At 34.5% G+C, this 16277-nt stretch overlaps 3 protein-coding genes across 3 annotated transcripts; 1 reads left to right on the top strand and 2 right to left on the bottom strand.

Annotated features, from left to right (window-relative positions):
* Positions 1-1584: 1584 nt before the first annotated feature.
* Positions 1585-3064, bottom strand: LOC125421938 (feruloyl CoA ortho-hydroxylase F6H1-3). Its single transcript, XM_048472156.2, has one exon. The coding sequence runs from the start codon at positions 2794-2796 to the stop codon at positions 1708-1710; it is 1089 nt and encodes a 362-aa protein (XP_048328113.2). The 5' UTR covers positions 2797-3064; the 3' UTR covers positions 1585-1707.
* A 3167-nt stretch (positions 3065-6231) lies between these two features.
* Positions 6232-7674, bottom strand: LOC107415055 (feruloyl CoA ortho-hydroxylase F6H1-3). The gene has a single exon (XM_016023324.3). It carries the CDS (start codon positions 7539-7541, stop codon positions 6465-6467), a length of 1077 nt encoding a protein of 358 aa, XP_015878810.3. The 5' UTR covers positions 7542-7674; the 3' UTR covers positions 6232-6464.
* A 3135-nt stretch (positions 7675-10809) lies between these two features.
* Positions 10810-11981, top strand: LOC107415011 (feruloyl CoA ortho-hydroxylase F6H1-3). The gene has a single exon (XM_016023260.3). The coding sequence runs from the start codon at positions 10893-10895 to the stop codon at positions 11979-11981; it is 1089 nt and encodes a 362-aa protein (XP_015878746.3). The 5' UTR covers positions 10810-10892.
* The last annotated feature ends 4296 nt before the right edge of the window (positions 11982-16277 follow it).

The raw sequence follows: 16277 nt of genomic DNA, 5'->3' as shown, positions 1-16277 counted from the left end.
GGTTGCTTTAGGAATGTCAACGGGACGAGACGAGGCTAGTTTTTAAAATCTCGTCTCCATCCCCGTAGGGAATTTTCTATCCCGTTCCCACGGTTTTTTTCGTTTCTTTATGGGCGGGGTGGGGACGGGATTCCCCAATCGAGAACAAGGCAAGGTGGTTTTTTCCCTTTTTTTTTATTATTCATATAATTTTTTTTTGAAAAATTTATATAATTTTTTTAATAAATAAAATATAAATAAAGTGACTAAAATGCAATAAAAATACAATAAAATACATCGATGTCGGCAGCCAAAGTTGAGGGCTTAGTGTTGGAGCTTGTAAGAGAAGAAGAAAATGATGTTTTACATAAATGAAACTAGAAAAAATGAAAAAATAAATAAATATATATAACGGGCCGGGTTCAGGGCGGGATGTTTATTCCCTGTCCTTGGTTCGGTTTTTAGACCTTTGCCCCGAGCCAGCCCTGTAATCTCGATTTTTTTGGAAAAAACCGCCCCATTAGGGACAGTGCACCATGGGGATCGGGTCGTGTGGGACAAATTGCCATTCCTAGATTGCTTATAGTTTTGGAAGAGATAATATTTTAATTACTTTGTTTTTTTAAATTTTGGTTCCCAAAAATAGTTCGTTTTTATTTTAAATGAATCTTTGTTGAAGAAAAATATAAATGAAATAAAAATTCATCTTCTGTTAGCTTACGTTTTTTAGATTAGTGATAATTCAATATGGTATCAGAATCAGAGATCTAAAAAATTCTGAATTCAAAATCTAAAAAGAAGTCCAAAAGATGAGTGTTAGAGAAATATATAAATTAAATGAAGGTCCATCATCCTTTATTTTGTGGATGAATAAGAGAAACAAGTGCCTAGAATGATCAGTGTATTATATATATCAAGAAAGCGAATAAATATAATGATGTATGTTAATGTTTTATACATTTGAAAGTTTGTATCTTTTTCATAAACAGGAAGTCAATGGTAATAAGGTTAATGAAAAGATGACCGACATGATATAAAATCAAAATTGTACACTCTTTACGATTTGCTGATACAAAAAGAAATTAATGAGTTCATTCCTCCAAAACTTACGTGTACCATTTTGCTAATATGATCGAAAGCGTAAATTTAAACACAAGCGAATAGCTAAGCAATGACGCTAGGTCAGCAGGGTAATTCCAATCACTCTATATCCAGCCACTTTGAATATAGGACACTTTCCAACTGGCAAAATCATGGGGTGTTGTATTATCATATGTTGGTTTAAGATCAACTAGTACTGCTCGCTGTTTAATTATCTCTTCTAGTGGTGTTACAATGTCTCGGCATATCTTGTTGTAACTGATAGTGCGGATCGCAAATGAAGCTTCATGACTAAACCCTTAACCTATTTGACTAAAACAGAGTAAAAATAGAATATCTAAGTAGATTAAAGTTGAAAGGAAAGAAAAAGAATGATTGTGCATCTAAACTAAAGGCGGGTAATCAGAAAATATATATTCAAGGCAAAGGACAGCTTATGTGTGCCCATTTACATAATTAAAGTGGTTAAAAAAAAAAAAAATCTTTGGATGAATGAAAGTAATCTCACTCTTAATTGCTTTAATCATCGATACGCTTTTGATCACGTTTATTGTCACTTGTTGCAACACAAAAGAATTTGATGCTTATAAATCAGAAGAAGACGGTGGGTAAAAAGTTAAAAAAGATTCATATCTTTGCGTAGTCAACAGTACCCTTCCCATCGTGAGACTTTCTGAAGAAGTGCTTGACGTAGTCCGAATACAGAACTCTCTTGTAAATGGGTTGTTCTCCACTTGCAAGCACTTCAGGCAACGGGCCGATGATGTCATGGGGCCGTGGGTTCACAAAAATGGGAACTGATATCCTGTTCTTGCTCCTGTTGGCAACCACACGGTGCTCGACGCTCTTGTATCGGCCATTGCTCATTATCTGCAACGCATCTCCCACGTTGATGACAATGGAGCCTTCCACCGGAGGGACATGGATCCAGCTGTTGTCTTGTAGGTCCCGCACGTACAGTCCGCCAATATCATCTTGGAGAAGGATTGTAAGAGTTGAGACATCGGAATGGCGGCCGACTCCCACGGTGAGCTCAGGGTTTGGGCAGATGGGATAGTAGTTTATGTTAATTCTGCGAGATCCCATTAGAAGATCTTCTTTGCTTTTGTCAATCTCTGTCACATTGAGTTTCTCCATCAGCACCTTCAGTAGTTGTTTAACAACTGCTTCGCTCTTCCTCATGTACTCTAGCAAACCATCCCTGCAAGCAGCAGGCCACAATGCAGAGGCTTCATCATCAGAGACATAGAAGAGACTGAGGTAGTCCTTCCACTCCAGAGCTTTCTCTGCCTGCGGGCTAAAGCTGGTGCCATAGCGGACGGTGTTGGAAGGCGAATTGTCCTTGGAATACTTGTTCTTCTCTTGAGCAGGCAGCCGAAAGAAGCGGCGGGTTGCTTCCTTGGCATTCTCCAGAACTTGAAGGGGGACTCCGTGGTTGACAATCTGAAAGAACCCCCACCTCTCTGCCGCATTACAAATGGTGTCCGCAACACCGGTGGTGTTGGGGTCGGATAGGTCGATGATGGGAATGGCGTTCTCTGGGATGATTTTGGTCATGCAAAGCCTTTCTTCCAGAGGTTGGATATATTGTTTTGGAAGGGTTTCGATGCCTGTTTCTGATAGACCCTTTACTCCATGACCTTTGGTTAGCACAAAGTCTGAGAAATCAGAGGCAGGGTTGGTGATGTTGTTGATAACAGCCAATGTTGGAGCCATTGCTTGCGAGATGTTGCGCCTTAAAAAATTTAGAGCCTTAACTATAAAGTAGTATTATGTAATGAGGGTATGAATGCGGAATATGAAATAAGTAGCTAGTAGCTAACTAATGAATTTGAAGCCAGGCGATGATGAAACTTAGGAGAGATGAAGAGCTTATTTATAGTAGAATGCCTCAGAATTAGCAGCCACCCCACCGTCCTCCTTTGCTATTTTAATATTCAAAATTATTGTTATTACTATTAATATTCGCACCAACTCCATCTATGAAATTATTAAAAACATATATTTGTAGGATGTATATACATATATATATTCACGCGCATATATTCCTCAAAAGAACCAAAGAAAAGAGAAGTTGGAATTATGCACGTGCACGGTGCATATGCATGCTTCCTGGAAATTGCATGCACTTTCATTCCCATTTTACTTTTGTTATATGAAATGAACACCACCCTTGTTCTAGTCAATTTTGTCGTCTTCCAAATTGTAAGTTGTCTAAACGTTTTAATTAATCCTGTTATCTTCTTTGTTAAAAGATTAAATCATTAAACATATATATATATATATATATATATATATATAATAATATTGCAACAAATTATAAACAGCTTGTATATATGTATACGTTTTTTGTTTTTTTGTTTTTTTTGGTTGCTTTCAAAGTGCTCATATTTAAGTGGATAAGATAAGATTTATCTGGTTGCTAGCAGGCTCGTGACAACGTGAATATATATATTTATATATATATATATATATACAGGTATATATATGACATAAAAATATTGATCTTAGTGCTCGTGACAACGTGAATATATATATATATATATATAGTTATATATATGCCATAAAAATATTGGTCTTATTGGCGACGGATATAGAACATAGAACTTAGGACTCAATCAACTTTGTCTGCTACTAAAAATTTGTTCGCTTTAATTAATTTGTCTTTTGTCTTTCCTTTTTAATTAATTTTTTAATGAAATTCAACTTAGTTAATTGGCGTCGTGTAACAAAGATATAAAACACCAAGGCACACAATGTTTTTATTTTTTTAAAGAAAAATAAAAAGAAAAAGAATAAAAAAAAAGGCATACAATTTTTTTTCCCCTTTTTTGGTTCTACCATGGTCAGGTATACATACCATACAACTTTATTATCATTATGCTAGATATCAGCATTCTATAGCACTCTATTATCTGTACATATACGATGATGAAACTTATATAGAATCATTTCAGGATTTTGTTTTTTACTTTTTAAAAAATCATATTAAAGTTGAAAATTTAAAAATATATTTATTATTTATTAAGATCCAATAAAATTTATTTTTCTATATAAGATTTTACTATCAATAACTCATATTTAATTATTAATTGAATTTTAAATTCTAATTTGCAATCAAAAAGCTAATAAAACAATAATTCTCATATTAAAACCATGGGTTCATCCCTTGTGATTTCATACATATATACTCTTTTTTTTTTTTTCATTATAATTATGGTATATTTTCCCCTTCTTTTCTTCACTTTCCATTTTTTTTTCTTTTTTTCTTTTTCCATATTAATTATAATGGAATGGTTCCAAATGTTTCTAATTCCCTTCAAACTTATCCTGCTTCACATGGTGCCTATATCCCTACGTGGTAAAGAATTATTTAAAACTTTTACAAGAAATAAAAATGAATTATTAACAAAGAAATAGATACAATAACCAAAAATATAATAAAGATTTTATCATCAATATTAACATACTTTTTTTTTGGTCCAAATTCTTATTAATTATTAATTTTCTTATTTTATATTTTGTATTGCCTAGACAAAAATCTATCGCCTGATCATTTATAGTGTTGTCTGTTATAATTATAACGAGTAGTTTATATATTAGTTCATAACCATTGTTTTCTCAATGAGAAGATTAAGAGACTTACTATGTCTTCGGCATCTATTTTATGCTCCTTTAGACCAAGGACCGTTTATGTTGTAACGAATAATGATACTAGAATTTGGGTGGAGGAAGTGCCTCCATGGCTGCTGTTGTTTAATGGAATGTTTCTTTTTCCTTAAAATAAATAAATAAATAAATAAGACGGTCAAACTAATGTAATTTAGTACTGAAGAAAAACATGTAACATATGTTTTGTTTGATTTGGTTGTGGTATATACCTTTTTCTCCATGTTGTTTTCCTTCCTTTTTTTTTTTTTTTTTTTTGGGTAAATGAGAATTGCTTTTTCCCCTTGTAGAGACAGCAAACTTTATGATTCTTTCGTTAATAATGCTAGAGCTACAAATATCTTTATAAAATTTGTTTATTAAGTCATGTGATGAATAATATAATCATGTTTAATGTATATATTTTTAATTTATTTATTTGCTTAAAAGTTCATTTATCTATATTTATATTGTACAAATATATTAATCAATAATATATCGATACATGTCATTTAATAAATATTTTTGATAAATATTACTCTTCTTTTATTGAGAAATTACTAACGACAATAAAAAATGGAGGCTTTGAACTAGCCACTTCTTCATAAATAATGATAAAAGATACAAGCAAAGACCAGCTCTATTTTTGGCAAGAAAGCACATCAACTCTCAAATGCCATAAAAGCCACAAATTTATCACCAAATTAAATGGCCTAGTGTAAAGTCACTTTGACATTTCGGAAATCTCAAAATCTATTTTAAATCATAATCGTCCTTTTTACAAGTAGTTTTTTTTTTTTTTTTATCATCTTTTCCATTATTTTCAAACAAAGTTTCCTATCTCTATAATGTAGTAATTTATGTAGAATTTATGTTTTTGTTGAAAATAACCTTCAATGGAAACATTTACATGGTGGATGGAGATTTTTTTTGTTCCTATTTTTAAGTTTGTATTCTTGTCATAACAGTATTTGATAGAATCTTATTTTATTAAAAAGCGCTTTTTTTTTTTTTAATAACTTAGTTTGTTTTATGTATTTGTTAATATTTTTTTAATGAGGTCGTAGTATAAATGATGGATAGAGATAGGGAAAATGGAATGGGAAACAGAACGTAGGAAGTCTTTTTGGATACATGAGGTCTTAAATAATTGAGTTATGAACAACTCTTGAAAGCCGACTAGCCACCTTTTGTAACTTCTGAACTATAAAGCCATGAAACTAATTAAAAAGCTCAATATTTCTCATGAGGATTAAGGAGTTTTTATTCTTTACAACAAAATGAATATAATAATTAATTAATTTGTTAACTAAAAGTTCTCTATGCTACAGTCAATTTGTAAAAGTCTATTGTTAATATATATATATATATATAGTAAAGTTAAAGAGTATATGTATAAGTAAAAGAGTATATATCTATATATATATATATATATATATATGAAGCCATGTTGGAGTATATATCAGAGACATAATAAATAATCTTTGACAGGAAGAAATTAAATACAAGGCAAGGACAGAGTATATAGCATTATTCATTAAGTAAAAGAAATTATTTGGTCTTACATTTTACCAGAAACCATATGGTAATAAAAATATTAAAGAAGTAATTCAGTACAACATAAATACAATTTAAGAATTAATTTAGCAAAAGAAAGAAAAAATAATAAAACAAAAATACACAAAAAGAATTGTATATGAGTATTCAAGGAAGGAGCTGCGTCGGCGGCCGATCGATTAGATCTTTGCATAGTCAACCGTGGCTTTTCCATCGTGAGCCTTTCTGAAGAAGTACTTGACATAGTCGGAATACAGAATCTCCTTGTAAAGGGGTTTCTCTCCAGTGGCAAGAACTTGAGGCAATGGACCAATGATGTCATTTGGTGTTGGATTCACAAATATGGGAACAGATATTCTGTTTTTGCTCCCATTCGCTACCACTCGGTGCTCCACGCTCTTGTATCTGCCATTGCTCATAATTTGCAAAGCATCTCCCACATTGATCACAATGGAACCTTTAACCGGAGGGACATGGATCCAGCTGTTGTTGTCTTCCAAGTCTCGAACGTAGAGGCCACCGATGTCATCTTGAAGGAGGATTGTAAGTGTGGACACATCGGAATGGCGGCCAACTCCCACAGTCAACTCAGGGTTTGGGCAGATGGGATAGTAGTTTATGTTAATTCTGCGAGACCCCATGAGAAGATCTTCTTTGCTTTTGTCAATCTCTGTCACATTGAGTTTCTCCATCAGCACCTTCAGTAGTTGTTTAACAACTGCTTCGCTCTTCCTCATGTACTCTAGCAAACCATCCCTGCAAGCAGCAGGCCACAATGCAGAGGCCTCATCATCAGAGACATAGAAGAGACTGAGGTAGTCCTTCCACTCCAGAGCTTTCTCTGCCTGCGGGCTAAAGCTGGTGCCATAGCGGACGTTGTTGGAAGGCGAATTGTCCTTGGAATACTTGTTCTTCTCCTTAGCAGGCAGCCCAAAGAAGCGGCGGGTTGCTTCCTTGGCATCCTCCAGAACTTCAATGGGGATTCCGTGGTTGACAATCTGAAAGAATCCCCACCTCTCTGCTGCGTTGCAAATGGCTTCTGCAACTTTCGGGTCCTCCATGCAGTTGGAGATGTCTATGATGGGAATGGAGTCTTGGGGCACAACTTTTGTCATGCAAAGCCTTTCTTCGATGGGTTGGATGTATTGGTTTGGGAGGGTTCTGATGCCCGTCTCTGATAGACCCTTGACTCCATGTCCTTTGTGTAACACAAAGTCGGAGATATCATAGTTACTTACAGCCATTGTCGGAGCCATTATAATTTAATTGATTGAAAGCTTTTAAAAAGAGAGAGAGAGAGAGAGAGAGAGAGAGAGAGAGAGAGAGAGAGATAAAAGAGAAATGGATGAGGAAATTGAAAGAGACAAGAACTTGTTAATTTGGTGCAAACACTGGAGCCTTGAAGATCTATTTATAGCACGATGTCTAAAGAATTGTTCGCTACCAAATTCCTTATTTTTTTTTTTATAATTAAAAAAATTAATGTAAGTGGATTTTAAACTCTGCTTTAGGAGACTCAGTTGACTATTTTAAATTCTTTTGAATAATTTTTTTTTATTGTAAGAATTAGGCATGTGACCATATAATAAGTCATAAAATACAGGGGGTTGAGGAAAAGGGTGTTTGGTAGGGAAGACATTTGGAAATAAAGTTCATGCACCTAATCTTTTCCCCGAAATTTCTTGTATACTTGTGTTCTAACTATAATTTCTGGTTTAAGTTAGTTCAATTTCATATACCAGAGAAAGAGAGACAGAGGGACTCTTTCCTTGCAAGTCTAAGGCTAATTGGGGGAGTTGGGACACTCCTACTTTCTTTGGTCCTTTATGATGGCCTCTACGCACTATATATGACCCGGTCAAACTCTCATTGTTTACTGTATCATTAATTAGCGGAAATTCTTTCAATTCAAAGATTCCACTCTTGATTATTAAGCCGCAAACTAAACTCTTTTCTATCCTTTTATTTTTTTTCGAAGAATAATAAGAAATTATATAAAACTAAACACGAATACAAAGTTTTAACATCTAGGAAACCTAAACTCTTATAAACAACTCCTAAATTCGAAATTTTTTTATTTTATTTATCCACATAAATATTAATTGAATTTTCGGGTGATCTTTTTGAATGATAATACTTTTTTCCATGGTATACTTGATTGATAGAAAAACGAAAACTAAGAATACAATCTACAAACTAAAGTGACACTTAAAATGATGATATGTTGATATATATTATTTCTAAATTTTTCTTATCCTAAGCAAAGTAGCAAAGTATGCCAGGTGTGCACCAACATGAATCCTTAAGGGTACACAATGCCCACATCCACATGTTATGTTTAACAGGAGAGGCCTAAAAGGAATCTTGCTAATTGGGTTTGCGTTTGTGCATTAGCTAGCTGTTGGTAAATGGCTGCTTTCAACTTGGATTCGATCGTACTCAAATTATATATAGCAGGGAAAAAGAATATCCAAGGTGGCCAAAAAAAGAAAATGTGCAGAATTGATTGAGAATCTATTTCGTTCTTAACCCCAAAAAAAAAAAAAAAAAAAAAAAAATTTAAAATTTTAAAAAAAAAAAATAGAGAGAGAATCTTACCTTTCGTGACAGCAGCAATGGCAGATGCTTTTTACCTAAAACATTTATACCAGAACTCATGGCCGGATTTACCGTCCGGCCACCCTCAGGCTGTATTTAATTACATTTTTATTTTTATTTTTCCTCCATGTTTGGCATTCTTTATAAGCAAAGGTCAAAAGTGTGGTTTTAAAAGTTTGAAATATTACTTTGTTTATGTTTATAGGTAAAGTAATTGCTGATTTTTTTAAGCAAATTTCATATTCACACATAATTAATGCCGGAAAAAGGTAATTAATGATTAAAAAAAAAAAAACTATGCTATTCTTGATTTTATACAAACTTCTTTACTCAAAACAAACTTTTAGAAGTATTTATTAAAATTAATTACTCTTATTTCGAATTTAAAGTATTGAGTTTTATAGCTTTTGAATTTAAACCTTATTTTTACATTATTATATACTCTTTAAATTTTAGTTCATATACTGTATAATCTTTTTCATTTAATTAAAAATTGTTGTTTTATATTACTGTTTAGCATTTTTTTTTTTTTCTTATGCAAACTAAGTTTATATATAGTTACGTACTATGTTATATATGTAATTATAAACATATATTTAAACTGAACTATAGATTGAGCTGTACATAATAGCAATTTTGATCTAATATGAGCTATCTAATTCACTTTATGATATACAATAATAATGTAACATAAGATTAAAGAAGGACAAAAAAAAATATATAAATTTTCATTTAAAAGAAAAAATAGTGCAATATACATCATATGATAATTCAATTAGATACAATAAAAAAAATCACTTTTTCTTATTAGTTTTTAGTGTTAAAAAATAAAAAATAATAAAATATTATAGATAGATATTATCATCTACACTTTGTCGATTTTATCTCTCTATATTTAACCATTACATGAATTAGATTACCTACTAAATTATAATTGAAAATAATAGTATGTATATACATATTATGTATTGTATATATATATATATATATATTTTTTCGTCATTGTATATTATTACAAATAATTAAGCAGGGTATGTACACAACGTTTAAATTACCATTTTGTAATTTTTTAAAAAATTAAAATAATAATTTATCAAATATTGATTAGAAAAATTAATTATTACATCTACAAAGCTTTAGCTAATTTTTTTATTATTTACTTAAATGAGAGAGGTGGGCGGCGGCTGATTTTATTTTGTCAGACTAGCCACGTGACATAGTGACATGCTCGCTAGGTGGAATTTTTCACTTTATGGTTAGGACTCCCTAAGGAGTTCTACTAAAAAGTTTTAATCAAAGAACGTCCTGTATATAGTTGACTCAAAATCAATCTAACTGGAATTTTCATTAGTGAATTTATTATTATTATTTTTTTTGATAAACATTTTTCATTAATGAATGAAAAGCCTCACTCAAACCAAATCGGCTAAGCAATTTTACAAATTACACCTTTTTTCCTATCTATGTATCAAATAATTTTAAAAAAAAGAGAGAGATTAAATAAGTTTGTTAGGTGAAATTTCCAAAATGACGTGGTTTTAATGTTAAAATGAATGAAAAACAAAGAACAACAAAACACCATATTTTGTGCGAGGAAAATGACCAAAAAAAAAAGAAGTGAAAAACAACAGCCAACAAAATATCTAATTGTTTTTTTACCATTCACAATAATTATCCTTTATCAATGTGTCAAACCCATAACCCAACAATAGTTGACAAAATATTTATTTACTCTTATTGTTTTCCTTATCCTCGCTCCTTCTATTTTTATTTTTTTTTAAATTTTATATTTCTTATTTATTTCGATAAAGAATTGACTTGGTGAGAACATGTACATGGGGCACAGCAGCCGTTTGTTGGACATTGTATTATAAATAGGTCCTCTTCAATGCTTGTAAACCGCACTAAAAGCTTCTGTACCTCCCCTTTCTAGCTAGCTTCATATTAATCTCTATTTACTTACTAATATTCTCTATTAATTTTCATCTTATCCCAAGCTCATTGCACTAATGGCTCCAACAATGGCTGTGACCAACAACACCGACCTTGCCTCTGATTTCTCCATCGATTTTGTGCTAACCAAAGAACATGGAGTAAAGGGTCTTTCAGAAACAGGGATCAAAACCCTCCCAAACCAATATATCCAACCTCTGGAAGAAAGGCTTTGCATGACCAAAATCGTCCCAAAGAATGCCATTCCCATCATCGACCTATCCGACCCCAACACCACCGGTGTTGTGGATGCCATTTGTAATGCGGCAGAGAGGTGGGGGTTCTTTCAGATTGTCAACCACGGAGTCCCCCTTCAAGTTCTGGAAAATGCCAAGGAAGCAACCCCTCGCTTCTTTGGGCTGCCTGCTCAGGAGAAGAACAAGTATTCCAAGGACAATTCGCCTTCCAACACCATCCGCTATGGCACCAGCTTTAGCCCGCAGGCAGAGAAAGCTCTGGAGTGGAAGGACTACCTCAGTCTCTTCTATGTCTCTGATGATGAGGCCTCTGCATTGTGGCCTGCTGCTTGCAGGGATGGTTTGCTAGAGTACATGAGGAAGAGCGAAGCAGTTGTTAAACAACTACTGAAGATGCTGATGGAGAAACTCAATGTGACAGAGATTGACAAAAGCAAAGAAGATCTTCTAATGGGATCTCGCAGAATTAACATAAACTACTATCCCATCTGCCCAAACCCTGTGCTCACCGTGGGAGTCGGCCTCCATTCCGATGTCTCAACTCTTACAATCCTTCTCCAAGATGACATTGGCGGACTGTACGTGCGAGACCTACAAGACAACAGCTGGATCCATGTCCCTCCGGTGAAAGGCTCCATTGTCATCAACGTGGGAGATGCGCTGCAGATAATGAGCAATGGTCGATACAAGAGCGTTGAGCACTGTGTGGTTGCCAACGGGAGCAAGAACAGGATATCAGTTCCCATTTTTGTGAACCCAAGGCCCCATGACATCATCGGCCCGTTGCCTGAATTGCTTGCAAGTGGAGAACAACCCATTTACAAGCGAGTTCTGTATTCGGACTACGTCAAGCACTTCTTCAGAAAGGCTCACGATGGGAAGGCTACTGTTGACTACGCAAAGATATGACTATATATATACACAGAAATTCTATGGTGAGAACGGTCCGCATGAGTACTGCAGTATTAGTAACGGTTTTTCATAGTATTAACGACGATTTTTTAGAAAATCGTTACCAATACTATGAAAAATCATCACCAATACTGTGGTCCGCATGAGGACCGTCGACACCATAGACGGACTATATATATATATATATATCTCCACGTTTTATATATATGATCACCATTAATTGATTTGTTTTTGTTATGAATGCAATATATGCTCAGTGAGAGTTACTGAATTTAATTGAGATGTAAGATCAGTCATTTATAGGCATGAACTACGGATCATCGATCGCATGTTTCATCCAAAGAATAATTATCAAAGTTAATGAAAATATCAAGTTAATAACATTTCCCTTGATGTTTGAGTACTTTTTTTCTTATTCTAGAATCATATGATATATATTTCACAGTTTTTACATAGTCCTATGTATGTATATGATTTGCTAACATGGGCAATGTTTCTCACCTCTTCATCGAAAACAAGTATGTCAGGACCCGTCCAGAATTCCTTCCCGAGACTCTAGACAAGCCTTGATCCCAGGGAAATACCACCGAACCTTCCAACGGAAAATTCGACAGCACCTCCCCTAAGGGTAGGACTTACCAAAAGTTACTTGCACTGAAAACACACTTCTATATTCATCCCCTTATTCCTCCCACAATACTACAAATTGATTCCACAATTTTATAGCACTTCACAAGAATAACAGTAATCCAGTGCATAAATAAAACATAAGTGTCCAGAATAGTATACAGAGCTTCATGAAGTGCTATTTGATAGAAAATACAACAAAGATGAAAGAAATATTACAACTGAATTGAACGAGTACAAAGGTACTTCTCGAACTACGATAGCGGCGGAGAATTGGTTCACTCCGGAAGAACGCCTACCACCCTTTGCACCTAAGGGAACGGAATTTAAAAACGTGAGATGCTAATCATCTTAGCGAGCGACCTTAGCTACTGAACACTTTTAATATTAATAATATAACAAATAAGGGAATTTAATTAATACCGGCAATTAAATAGGTAAATAAATAATAGCAGTTGAAAATAATAATTTCTCTCAAAACTCTCACTAATCACTCTGTTGGAAATGTTCCCTTTTTAAAACATTTTCACAAAACTCGATATTCGTATTCCCGAAAACCAAGGGATCAAACAACTTAATAAACAATAAATAAATAAATACCCCAAATATAAATAAAATGTAATAAATTATAATAAATAAATTTTGAACACTTTTGGGGTTTGAAATTTTATCTGAAAATTTACACTTGACGCACCACACCATATACCGGTGATGCCCTCCGATACCCAGCGTCCCGAGCACCGACTGGCGGGGAGATTAAAGAGAGAAACTTGCAAACGGCACTTCGACGTCCCGACAGTACCGCTGCTGAAACCGTCATCCCGGCCAAAGAGGGGGGCGGCTGTGGCCAATATCAAACTTGCCTGCCCACGGTCCAATGGCAACTCACTGGAGACATAATACTTGCGCGCTAACCATATATATACACCAGAACACCAATACTGTATGAATGCGTCTAAAATAATTATTAAATCAATTATGACCGTACCGTTTTTTCAAAATTACTGTGGGAAATATACCAATTTGCACATTACCATCCCACATATTTTCCTTTAACAACCCGGTACGAAAACATCGATAACAGTAAAACAATAATTTTTCTCGTAATACGAGGTTCAACAAACAATATACCATGGGCATAATTATAAAAATTAAACCACCAATATAAAGAAATATTTTCTCAAAAATATTTAAACCAATTATGCCCAAAAATAATATTAAAACCACATACAATTTATTACTAAAAATACTTTGCTCATGCATAATAAATAAAATTAAATCACAATAAAATCATAATTAAATTGCACCACATGAGCATAATTCAAATACCAATTAAACACCAATTAAATATAATTAATTGCCCCAAAATATTTTTAAAGGTGGGTTACTCACCTTAAGCGCGTATATCAGCTAAGATCCTCCGCAGGATCAACTCCACTACTTGCACGAGCACCTAAAACATTCATAGTACACCAACCAAATATATTAATATTTTAATCGGGTAACTCCCAAATGGGTACCCGGGGAGCGAACACAAACAACAACTAAAAATTACGAGTGATATACCAAATCGAAGCTTGAGTGATGAGGATCACGGATTCAGTCTTACTTTCCAGAGATCGGACCCGAGGTGGCCGGAATCTCGCCGGAAAGCTTCCGGGATTCGACTCCTCAATTCTCCCAAACCATCGCAAATTAGAGGAAAAGAACACCGGATTTGGATTCAGGAGGTCGGAATTAGCGGACAGGGACCGGCGGTGCAACTGGGTACTCGCCGGAACAGTGACTTCCGGCAAGCCACTGCGGTCACCGGCAACCGTCGCCACCGGCGGCGCGTGCGGTGGCCGTTGGCTGAGATTTGTGGGGGTTTTGTAGATCGAGGGGAGAGGGACTGACGGTGAGGCAAACGGAGGCCGGACGGCGAAGAGATCGGGGTTTGAAGATTTTCGACGCCTCGCCGAAAAATGCTTCGATCCCGGCTCGTCGGAGGTCTGGTGGCCGTGAAATTTGGTGGGTAGGTCGGAATTGCCACGGGTGAGAGACCGGTCATTCGCGTGTGGCTTGAAAGTGGCCTGAAATGAGTCAACGGAGGTGGCCGGCGGTGGAAGGGAAAAATCGCCGCCGAGCTTCGCCGGCTCGGTCGGGCGTGTCCAGCGACCTACGGTCGTGAGGTTTCGGGGTTCAGCCGGAAATGGGAAGGCGCTCCCGTCTGGCTGGCGCGTGTAGCAAGGATCGGCCGGAAAATTTGACGATTTCCGGCGGCCGGTCGTTTCTCTCTCCCTCTCTCTCTTTCTCTCTCCTCCCAGGCGTTTTTGCCAAATAAAAGCCACCGTGGGTGACACTATTCACCCATGTGGACCAATCAGGTGAGGACATGTGGCATTACTGTACACTTAAGCCAGATATAATAAAATATTACGGTATCCGGCGAACTTCACACATCCATAACTTTTTAACCAGATGTCCAATTTAAGCGTGCCGCTAGTCTATGAACTCGTATCGACGAGTACTTTACAACCATACAAAAGTCAAAACAAAATTACACAACAATAAAAAGTCAACTTCCGGCACCTTTTGGACAGTTTACACCCTGACTTGTTTTACCCATAACTTTCAAACCGTAGCTCCATTTTCGACGTGCTATTAGTCTACGAACTCGGGGCATCATGCACTTTGCTACGATACCATGGTCAACTAGAAATTTCAACTGGAACAAAAAGTCAACTTTTGATCCACTCGGTCAACGGTCAACCTCGGTCAATATGCACGAATTCCGATGTGATTTGGGACGGGGTCTTACAAGTATTTGATTTTGCTTGATAATATGTAATAATATGGATTAGATATGATATATATACATAAAACAATATATATTTTACATATAAAACAAAATGAATTAGTCAAAAGTAGATTTCATTTTTATTGTTCACATTACTATATCTTTCAAAATTAACACATAGACGATTTTTTAGGAATCAATTATCTATATATATATATATAATTTAACTTTTAACAAAATTAATTAAGTAATATGCTTATTTATTTGTTTTCCTTTCTACTTCTTGAGGAGTGCTTATGCCTAGGCAGCTCTAGTTTGTTACAGTTGGCTCATTAGATTGTTATAATGTCTTTGTCTTGTTATTAGCTTAGTTCTGGGAGGGGCGGCTAACATAAAAAATGTTTAAATTCGGTAAAACATTAAAACTTAATAAAAGATTAATCCATCTAAATTTGAATTTTTCAAATATCAAAATGTTCACCAAATTTATTTATCAAATAATATAGTAGGTGATATGGTAGTATTTAATTATTTTTTTTTAAATTTGCTTATCCATTTAAGGATTCACTTTTTTATATTTAAGTTATATGAATTTGCTAAATAATAATAATTTAACATGTGTTATTTGATAAATAAATTTATAAACATTTTGATACCTATAGTATTTCAGTTTTTCAAAACAATAATGCTAAGCTTATTGAAATATTCACCAAAATTATTTACCAAATGATGTGGTAACGCTTAGGTGATTCATTTTGTTTAATTTACTTATTTATTTAAGGAAGCACTTTTTGATACTTATGTTATATCATATGCAATCAATAACATTTTAATATATATCATTTAGTAAATAAATTTGATAAACATTTTAGAACGTACCTATCGTA

This window comes from Ziziphus jujuba, chromosome 4 (assembly GCF_031755915.1).
Source record: "Ziziphus jujuba cultivar Dongzao chromosome 4, ASM3175591v1".
In the NCBI taxonomy this organism is placed as follows: Eukaryota; Viridiplantae; Streptophyta; class Magnoliopsida; order Rosales; family Rhamnaceae; genus Ziziphus; species Ziziphus jujuba.
The sequence above is the reverse complement of the archived record's forward strand: the minus strand, read 5'-3'. Positions and strand labels throughout refer to the sequence as shown.